Consider the following 11,191-nt stretch of genomic DNA (forward strand, 5'->3'; position numbering starts at 1 on the left):
TCTTCTTTTCTAATGCGTTGCATCACCACCTGGTATCAGAACAGGACTCAGTATTGGAAGATAATCAAAAATCAAACAACTTGGACTCGGATCAGGGTCAAAAATGTGGTTGTAACATCTCTAGATATAAGTCAGCTTTATAAACTAAAACTGTTATTTATGAACTAACATTAACACTAATGACACTAACTGATATATTTTTATTATGTTGTTTGAACCCAAGGGTCTCATTATCTGAATTTTCTAACTTGTTGGATTGCTCTATAAGTGCCCCTTTTTTTTTTTTACTTTGAGCACCCGCCCCGTCAAAGGTCTCTGCACGGCCCTGAAGAAGATACATATTTGGTTTGTAAACAAAATATTTAGTTAAATAGTTAAATATTTTGTTTGGATGCTAAATATATATTTAAGAAGGTAAATATTTAGTTTGCAATCAAAATATTTAGTTAAAAAGTTAAATATTTAGTTTGGATGATAAATATTAACTTAAAGTTAAATATTTAGTTAAGAAGGTAAGAATTTAATTTGTAAAAAAATATTTCAGAATTAATTATTAATAATGAATTATTTTTCAGAACAAATGTTCAGAAATGTACAGTATAATTAAATACAAATAATCATAAGTTAGTGTTTGTGGAGACTTTAATATAGATATTCTAAATGCACACAATCATACACAAATAATTTATTAATTATGTGTTTTGTTAAAGATTCCGTCCAACAATTACACACCCTAACAGGATAGCTATAAATACTGCATCTCGTATTAACAACATATTAACAAATAGTTACAGAAGTAAATAATGTATATGATGTCAGCATTTTCCCCACATTTTATAGATACTGCACCAGTACAATCTCTAAAAAGACCTCAAATGGTCAATTAAGTTATTTTATCTCACCTTTCTCTGTCTCCTTTCTTTTTTAAATGTATTGTAAAAATATTTCCTAGTTAGTGTGGTGATAAAACAGTTAATGAAAATTTCCATAAATGTCTTTTTTTATATTAATATTCATTATTGATTAATAGTTCTCTCTGTCTTAGGCCTAGTCCACACGTAGCCAGTTTTTTTTAAAAAACGAATATCCGCCCCTCCAAAAACTTGCATCCACACCACCTCGTTTAAAAATAAAACTGTCCACACGTACCCGGATAAATACGTTGTTAAGGACATGCCAGACCTGTAGGCGGCAGTACTTCCCCCGTTCTTAACCTCGTCCTTCGTCTGTGGTCTTCCACAAGGAGCAGTATTTCCGCTTTCAAAAACAAACAAGCAAAAAGCGCTTGGACACTTGATAAAGCGAGCGCAGCTCTGAGGGCATCCATGCTGTCGGCTAGTGTAAACACAGGTCGCACACGTGATCCGTTTTCGTGTGAAAAAACTCTGTTTTCGTGTGGATGACAGGCCAAAATGTAGATAAATATCTACGTTTTGGCAGATCCCCGGCTACGTGTGGACAGGGCCTGAATGTCAGGTTGCTACCAAGTGTTAGAGATTGTTTGGGGTGTTACCTTAATCAAGTTGTCTTTTTTCCTTTTTACTAAGTTCTTTTTAGAATACCAGGATAGGAAAGGATGGTGTAGGTTTATGTATATTAGATTGATACATAAATATTACCAACAAGAAAGTGTACGTTGGTGTGTGTCAAAAACAGCGTAAGGCTTAATGTCTTTTCCAAAAAAACCAGGTGATGGGCCGGTCTCCAGTCAAAATGCCCGGGCTGAATTTTTGTCCCAGTCCAGCCCTGATGCCAGGTGTTTGTACGCATCATGTTCAGTGTCCTTTACAGGCATAATCTGATAAATTTTCAGCCAGGCCAGACGGGGCAGTGATGTCTCCGAGTACGTACGCTGTGAATCCACTGGAAGGGAATTATTCTCTTTGCACAATTAAAATGTGTTCCAATTATCACTAAAGCAAATAGGATGAAGTCAGAGTTTATTGTTGTGTTTTAATTACTATGCTCTTTCAGATCTGTGCCACTGGAGTGTGTGGAGTGTTTGGTCCGCATGCACAGAGCCATGCAGTGGTGGAGTCAGGCATCGCTACAGGAGGCCCTTGGCCTCTCCTCCAGGGCGTGGTTGTAGGAGTCAGCAGACACAGAGCCAGAGCTGCAACACGGGACTCTGTCCAGGTTCGCTCGCTTCACTCTTAAATCATCCACAATCACAATGCTGCAGAAAGATTCTTACAGTAAATTACCAGTAACTGTACATATAAATATCTCTCTTTTATTGTGTTTCAAAGGAAAAGCTTGCTCGGGTTTCCACTTGCTAGATCATGTAGAGTAACTCATCTTATTTAGGTCAGAGATGAATGGTAAACAGACTGGAGTTTCATGGCTAGTTTCTACTCTTGCTTACCATCAAACTACTTCACACTATGAAACATATTCACCCACTCATACACACATATTCACACCATATCAGGAAAGGGGCTGTGTGGGATCTGGACAAAGGACCAACCTTTTGATTTAAAGGTGAGCACTCTTCCCACAGAGTTCCAAATAAGAGCTGTCCATCTGTTTTTATCTGCTTATCTGGGGTTGGGTCGCATAGCCAGCAGCTCTAAGTAGAGCTCATCTCCCCAGCCACTTGGGCCAGCTCCTCTGGGGGAATCCTGAGGCGTTTCCTGGCCAGCTGACAAATATAGTCCCAACCTAAGGAACCCAGACACCCTGTGGAGAAAACTCATTTTGGCCATTTGCTTCCACAATCCCAATCTCTCAATCACTACCCGAAGCTCATGACTATAGATGTGGGTCGCAATGTAGATAGGCCAGTAAATTGGCAAGGCAACTTTAGTTCTATAGCACATTTCGCACACAGTCAATTCAATGTGCTTTCCATTAGCAAGAACATTAAGATCAATGTGACAGAAAATACAATTGAAAAATGTAAAGAAACAAAGTTAAAGGGTGAGCAGTTACAGAGCAGAAGGTACAGCATAAGAACATTCATCCAAAGGCTGATGACAACGTGAATGTTTTCAATTCTGATGTAAAAGTTTCTAGAGTTGGAACACATTTGAGGTCATGAGGAAGCCGATTCCATCTGTGAGCAGCATAGTAGCTAAAAGCAGCTTCATCTTGTTTGGTTCTGACCCGGTTCTACCAGCTGACTGTTTCCTAAGGATCTCAGAGCCCTGCTGGGCGTAGATACCTGAAAGAGCGGGCAACGTGTGCCTCAGAGTACTTCTCCACCCACGTATCAATTTTAAAAACTGCAACATTAGTAGGCGTTGCCTGGACGACCGAGAGGGCGTAGCCGCGGCAGTGACGAAGACGATGGCTAACTAGACGATGCTAGCTCCCTTCACTCTGAGCAGTTAGTAGAAGTGGAGGATGTTTCTCCCCCTCCTTACCCAGACACTCGAGAAGAAAGGGACCAAGTCTTATTGGAGGAGACAAGCGGACCTGAGCCTTATTGTTTTGAGCTTGTGAGTTGCCTGAAACTAGCGGAACCGACCCAACAGAATCAGCTCTGAATGGTAAGTAGCCGTTAGCCATAGCATGTTTTAGAGGTTTATCTGCTTCAACACACCTGGTTTTAATCAGCAACAAATAGCTGAGCTGCTGAACAGCTAATCTAACCTGTTTAAGCAGGAAAACCACTGAAACGTGCTGGATAGCAGCTCTCCGGTAGCCCTGGACTCAAGTTACAGTCTGCTGCATAGAAAGTTATGAAGTTACCCCATGAGAAAATTATTCTGTAATGTGTTCAGCCCACTGAAACTGCCCTGATTTCATTATTTATTCACTGATACCAGCAGCTCTCTTGGTCGTAGGTGATCCTCTGGTGTCTGCAGCTGGTCTCTTCTGGTGGTGTGGTCAGGATCAGGAGCTTCCAGAAGAATGTGCCTTTCAATGACTCTTTCCTCCTCTAAACAGTTAATTGTTATATTAATTAAATAAATCTCAATTTATATATTTCCTGTTTTTGTTCATGTCCATAAATACGTAAACATGCTTGAAATTAAAATGAGCTTTTGACAGTGAGGTGCTAGTTTAATTCATCACAATAGAGCTAGTTAAACATGCAACAATGTGATAATTCAATTAATGTAATTTATAAAAATCCATTAAAATATCAAAACTGGAGTCAAAATGAGATATTTGGCAGCACAAAAAACTTGTCAAACACAATATTTATTATAACTAGAAAAATTGCATTTATTGCACAAATGCTGTTTGAATGCTGGATAGCTGAAACTGTAAGCTGAAGCTGCTGAACAGCTGAACTAAAGCTGCTGAACAGCTTAACTGAAGCTGAAACAAAGCAAAACTGTCCAAATGAGCTGAATGTCTTGAAAGATGTAGAAGCAAAAAGCACCAACAAGCAAATAAAGCACAAAAAGTAAGTGAAGAATAGAGAAAAATAATGCTAAATAGCAAAAAAATAAAAAATAAATAAAAATGAAAAACCTTTAATCTGTGAACATTGTATAAAAATCTGGACAGCTTAAATATCTAAACACCTGTTATATCAGTTGGACAAGTTTAACTGTTTAATCTTTACATTTAGCTGAACTGTGAAATTAGCAGTATATGCTAAATTTGGTAACTGATTGCTGAAGTTGTTGAACAGCTGAAGTAAGCTGAAACTAAGCTAAACTGTTAAATGAGCTGAATGTAGTGAAAGATGTGAAAGCAAAAAGCACAAAGAAGCAAAAAAGCACAAAAAGTAAGTGAAGAATCAAGAAAACTAATCCTAAATAGCAGAAAACTCAAATCTGTGAACACTGTTTAAAAAAATTGGACAGCTAAAATGTGTAAACACTGTTATTTCAGTAGGACTAGTTTAACAGTTTAATTGTTACATTTAGCTGAACTGTGAAATTAGCAGTATATGCTAAAATTGGTAACTGATTGCTGAAGTTGTTGAATAGCTGAAGTAAGCTGAAACTAAGCTAAACTGTTGAATGAGCTGAATGTAGTGAAAGATGTGAAAGCAAAAAGCACAAAGAAGCAAAAAAGCACAAAAAGTAGGTGAAGAATCAAGAAAACTAATCCTAAATAGCAGAAAACTCAAATCTGTGAACACTGTCTAAAAGAATTGGACAGGTAAAATGTCTAAACACCTGTTATTGTAGTAGGACTAGTTCAACAGTTTAATTTTTACATTTAGCTGAACTGTGAAATTAGCATCAAATGCTGAATTCAGAAACTATTTGCCTTACGCTGAAACTAAGCAAAACTGTTAAAATGAGCTGAATGTTTTGAAAGATTTAGAAGCAAAAAGCACCAAATTGTAAATAAAGCACAAAAAGTGAAGACCGGACAAATCAATCCTAAACAGCAGAAAACTGAAATCTGAACATTATTCAAAAATCTGGACAGCAAAAAGGTCTAAACACTTGTTTTTTGAGTAGGACTAGTTTAACAGTTTAATTTTTAGTTGAACTGTGAAATGAGTAGCATAAGCCGAATTCAGAAACGGATTGCTGAAGTTGTTGAATAGCTGAAGTAAGCTGAAACTAAGCTAAACTGTTAAATGAGCTGAACGTAGTGAAAGATGTGAAAGCAAAAAGCACAAAGAAGCAAAAAAAAAAAGGCACAAAAAGTAAGTGAAGAATCAAAAAAACTAATTATAAATAGAAAACTCAAATCTGTGAACACTGTCTAAAAGCATTGGACAGGTAAAATGTCTAAACACCTGTTATTGTAGTAGGACTAGTTCAACAGTTTAATTTTTACATTTAGCTGAACTGTGAAATTAGCATCAAATGCTGAATTCAGAAACTATTTGCTGAAGCTGAAACTAAGCAAAACTGTTAAAATGAGCTGAATGTTTTGAAAGATTTAGAAGCAAAAAGCACCAAAATGTAAATAAAGCACAAAAAGTGAAGACCGGACAAATCAATCCTAAACAGCAGAAAACTGAAATCTGAACATTATTTAAAAATCTGGACAGCAAAAAGGTGTAAACACTTGTTGTTTGAGTAGGACTAGTTTAACAGTTTAATTTTTAGTTGAACTGTGAAATGAGTAGCATAAGCCGAATTCAGAAACGGATTGCTGAAGTTGTTGAATGGCTGAAGTAAGCTGAAACTAAGCTAAACTGTTAAATGAGCTGAACGTAGTGAAAGATGTGAAAGCAAAAAGCACAAAGAAGCAAAAAAAAGCACAAAAAGTAAGTGAAGAATCAAAAAAACTAATTCTAAATAGCAGAAAACTCAAATCTGTGAACACTGTCTAAAAGAATTGGACAGGTAAAATGTCTAAACACCTGTTATTTTAGTAGGACTAGTTCAACAGTTTAATTTTTACATTTAGCTGAACTGTGAAATTAGCATCATATGCTGAATTCAGAAACTAATTGCTGAAGCTGAAACTAAGCAAAACTGTTAAAATGAGCTGAATGTTTTGAAAGATTTAGAAGCAAAAAGCACCAAAATGTAAATAAAGCACAAAAAGTGAAGACCGGACAAATCAATCCTAAACAGCAGAAAACTGAAATCTGAACATTATTTAAAAATCTGGAAGCAAAAAGGTGTAAACACTTGTTGTTTGAGTAGGACTAGTTTAACAGTTTAAATTTTTGTTGAACTGTGAAATGAGTAGCATAAGCCGAATTCAGAAACGGATTGCTGAAGTTGTTGAATAGCTGAAGTAAGCTGAAACTAAGCTAAACTGTTAAATGAGCTGAACGTAGTGAAAGATGTGAAAGCAAAAAGCACAAAGAAGCAAAAAAAAGCACAAAAAGTAAGTGAAGAATCAAAAAAACTAAATAGAAATAGCAGAAAACTCAAATCTGTGAACACTGTCTAAAAGAATTGGACAGGTAAAATGTCTAAACACCTGTTATTGTAGTAGGACTAGTTCAACAGTTTAATTTTTACATTTAGCTGAACTGTGAAATTAGCATCAAATGCTGAATTCAGAAACTATTTGCTGAAGCTGAAACTAAGCAAAACTGTTAAAATGAGCTGAATGTTTTGAAAGATTTAGAAGCAAAAAGCACCAAAATGTAAATAAAGCACAAAAAGTGAAGACCGGACAAATCAATCCTAAACAGCAGAAAACTGAAATCTGAACATTATTTAAAAATCTGGACAGCAAAAAGGTGTAAACACTTGTTGTTTGAGTAGGACTAGTTTAACAGTTTAATTTTTAGTTGAACTGTGAAATGAGTAGCATAAGCCGAATTCAGAAACGGATTGCTGAAGTTGTTGAATAGCTGAAGTAAGCTGAAACTAAGCTAAACTGTTAAATGAGCTGAACGTAGTGAAAGATGTGAAAGCAAAAAGCACAAAGAAGCAGAAAAAAAGCACAAAAAGTAAGTGAAGAATCAAGAAAACTAATCCTAAATAGCAGAAAACAAATCTGTGAAAACTGTTTAAAAAATTGGACAGCTAAAATGTCTAAACACCTGTTATTTCAGTAGGACTAGTTTAACAGTTTAATTTTTACATTTAGCTGAACTGTGAAATAAGCATCATATGCTGAATTCAGAAACTAATTGCTGAAGCTGAAACTAAGCAAAACTGTTCAAATGAGCTGACTAGCGTTAAAATGTCAGCTATGCTGCTACTTTAGTTTTAAGTGTATGGGGTTGGTTGGTTGGTTGGTTGGTTGGTTGGTTGGTTGGATGGATGGATGGTTGGTTGGATGTATGGATGGATGGATGGATGGATGGATGGTTGGTCTGTTGGTCGGTTGGATGGATGGTTGGATGGTTGGTTGGTTGGTTGGTTGGGATGGATGGATGGATGGATGGATGGATGGATGGTTGGTCTGTTGGTCTGTTGGATGGATGGATGGATGGTTGGATGGATGGTTGGATGGTTGGTTGGTTGGTTGGTTGGTTGGTTGGTTGGTTGGTTGGATGGATGGATGGATGGATGGATGGATGGTTGTTTGGTTGGATGGATGGATGGATGGATGGAAGGATGGATGGATGGTTGGTCTGTTGGTTAGTTGGTTGGTTGCTTGGATGGATGGAGGGATGGAGGGATTGAAGGATGGATGGATGGATGAATGGATGGTTGGTCTGTTGGTCGGTTGGATGGATGGATGGATGGTTGGATGGATGGTTGGTTGGTTGGTTGGATGGATGGATGGATGGATGCAGGGATAGGACGGATGGATGGATGGTTGGTTGGCTGGATGGATGGATGGATGGATGGATGGTTGGTTGGTTGGTTGGTTGGTTGGTTGAATGGATGGATTCCTTAGGCCTAGCCGATCGATTTGATGCCTCACATGCGTGGGTGTGTAATTCCATTTAGCCGGAAGATGATTGACCTCTCTCAACCAATCAGGGAGCTGGGAGGGAGCGGGGCACTTTCCCACCTTCTGACGGTCAATCAAATTGAACATGTTTCTAGTTTGAAGTACAAATGGTTAAAAAAAATCAAAAACAGGAGTCTGTTAATGGCTAAACATTCAGCTTTTTAATATTCATTCCTATGAGACTTGATTAAAGTGATATGTAGCTTCTTGTGTTGCCATGGTAACAGATAACGCATTTAAAATTTAATACAAGATTCCTGAGACCAAACTGGTCGATTTGATGTGTCATTTGTGTGGGTGCTGGATCCCGATTGGACAGAAAATGGTTGAACACTCTCAACCAATCAGAGAGCAGCACTGTTTTCCCGCCTTTTCCCCCTGGCTGTTGGAGGCCTGCAGCTGTACTCCTGTTAATGAAAGAAGCCTTAAAATCTGTCCTTCAGAAGTGAAATTGGACCTGTCAAACTTCTCATCACCATTCGAAAAGTACTGCACCGATTTGAAAAATTCAAAAAGCGTGAGTGGCAGAAGACTTTGATGATCATCTGTGCCGATTTGTATGTGCCTACCATGAATTGTCTAGAAGCTATGACGAGAAACTTTTAGCTGTGTGAAGCCGAACTGAGGAGAAAATCTCTCTTCCTTTAACATGGGTTTCAATGAGCTAGATTCTGGCTCTCTCCTCCTTCTGAGGCTTGTAGGGAAAGAACGGTAACACTTACAGAGAAAATGAAACGCATTCTGAAAAGCTGACAAAAATTCCTACTTTTTGAGTTATAATTTGTTTTGGTAGTCCAAACGGTCTGGGGGTAGTAAAGAGTTGTTCACAGAAGATGTGAAGTTCAAAAGTTAGAGTGCGGAATCTTCAGTTTACAGTGGGGAGAGACATTTTTTAAAATTTGAATTTTCTCAAACAAATGAACCGTACAACCACAATCTTTGGAGTACAGTCATGACTTATAGCTCAAAACGAAGGTATTTTTGTTAGCTGTAAGCCAGTGTGTGTTTCATTTCAATCGGACCTACGGTTCTCTTGCTACAATGCCAGAAATGGAGCAAGGGAGGGTCACTGCTCCTATCTTTCCCCATTATAACTTTTGTGATTTTTTCTGAAAATTTCAAGTCGTACCTCAACTTCTACCTGCGATTTTAGAAAAACCGTAAAAGATATCAAAAAGCCTCTTTAATATGTTAAACAGGAAAGTCTTGTGAGTTTGCTGAACTTTGAATGAAGTCTCTGAGTTAAAAGGAACCCAGTAGAGTTTTAGGTCAAAAAAGTGATAGGAATTTGCTGAAAATTGACCAATCCCATTCATTTCAATGGGAAAATTTTTGCAGAAAAAGCTTAATAACTCGAAAAATTTGAAAGATATCAATTCCAAAAGTAATAGCCGGAAAGAGCTTAACGAGCTGAACGTTTTGGTATAAAATAGTTGAAATAGCTCAAAATTTGAAGGAGAAGAAGCGTTTCAAAAAGTGTACGGAAGCAGAATAAGAAGAAGAAGAACTAGAAAAATTGCATTTATTGCACAAATGCTGTTTGAATGCTGGATAGCTGAAACTGTAAGCTGAAGCTGCTGAACAGCTGAACTGAAGCTGCTGAACAGCGTAACTGAAGCTGAAACAAAGCAAAACTGTCCAAATGAGCTGAATGTCTTGAAAGATGTAGAAGCAAAAAGCACCAACAAGCAAATAAAGCACAAAAAGTAAGTGAAGAATAGAGAAAAATAATGCTAAATAGCAAAAAAAAAAAAAAAAAACTTTAATCTGTGAACATTGTATAAAAATCTGGACAGCTTAAATGTCTAAACACCTGTTATATCAGTTGGACAAGTTTAACAGTTTAATCTTTACATTTAGCTGAACTGTGAAATTAGCAGTATATGCTAAATTTGCTAACTGATTGCTGAAGTTGTTGAATAGCTGAAGTAAGCTGAAACTAAGCTAAACTGTTAAATGAGCTGAATGTAGTGAAAGATGTGAAAGCAAAAAGCACAAAGAAGCAAAAAAGCACAAAAAGTAAGTGAAGAATCAAGAAAACTAATCCTAAATAGCAGAAAACTCAAATCTGTGAACACTGTTTAAAAAAATTGGACAGCTAAAATGTGTAAACACCTGTTATTTCAGTAGGACTAGTTTAACAGTTTAATTTTTACATTTAGCTGAACTGTGAAATTAGCAGTATATGCTAAATTTGGTAACTGATTGCTGAAGTTGTTGAATAGCTGAAGTAAGCTGAAACTAAGCTAAACTGTTAAATGAGCTGAATGTAGTGAAAGATGTGAAAGCAAAAAGCACAAAGAAGCAAAAAAGCACAAAAAGTAAGTGAAGAATCAAGAAAACTAATTCTAAATAGCAGAAAACTCAAATCTGTGAACACTGTCTAAAAAAATTGGACAGGTAAAATGTCTAAACACCTGTTATTTTAGTAGGACTAGTTCAACAGTTTAATTTTTACATTTAGCTGAACTGTGAAATTAGCATCAAATGCTGAATTCAGAAACTAATTGCTGAAGCTGAAACTAAGCAAAATTGTTAAAATGAGCTGAATGTTTTGAAAGATTTAGAAGCAAAAAGCACCAAAATGTAAATAAAGCACAAAAAGTGAAGACCGGACAAATCAATCCTAAACAGCAGAAAACTGAAATCTGAACATTATTTAAAAATCTGGACAGCAAAAAGGTCTAAACACTTGTTGTTTGAGTAGGACTAGTTTAACAGTTTAATTTTTAGTTGAACTGTGAAATGAGTAGCATAAGCCAAATTCAGAAACGGATTGCTGAAGTTGTTGAATAGCTGAAGTAAGCTGAAACTAAGCTAAACTGTTAAATGAGCTGAACGTAGTGAAAGATGTGAAAGCAAAAAGCACAAAGAAGCAAAAAAAAGCACAAAAAATAAGTGAAGAATCAAAAAAACTAATTCTAAATAGCAGAAAACTCAAATCTGTGAACACTGT

At 36.7% G+C, this 11,191-nt stretch overlaps 1 protein-coding gene across 1 annotated transcript in view; it reads left to right on the forward strand.

The window, feature by feature from the left end:
- The window catches only part of sspo (SCO-spondin), a 603,219-nt gene that overhangs the window by 468,896 nt on the left and 123,132 nt on the right, over window positions 1-11,191 (forward strand). The window contains 1 exon segment of the mRNA XM_054751251.2: window positions 1,975-2,136. Coding sequence (XP_054607226.2) covers window positions 1,975-2,136 — 162 coding nt within the window.

This window comes from Nothobranchius furzeri, chromosome 7, assembly GCF_043380555.1.
Source record: "Nothobranchius furzeri strain GRZ-AD chromosome 7, NfurGRZ-RIMD1, whole genome shotgun sequence".
NCBI lineage: Eukaryota > Metazoa > Chordata > Actinopteri > Cyprinodontiformes > Nothobranchiidae > Nothobranchius > Nothobranchius furzeri.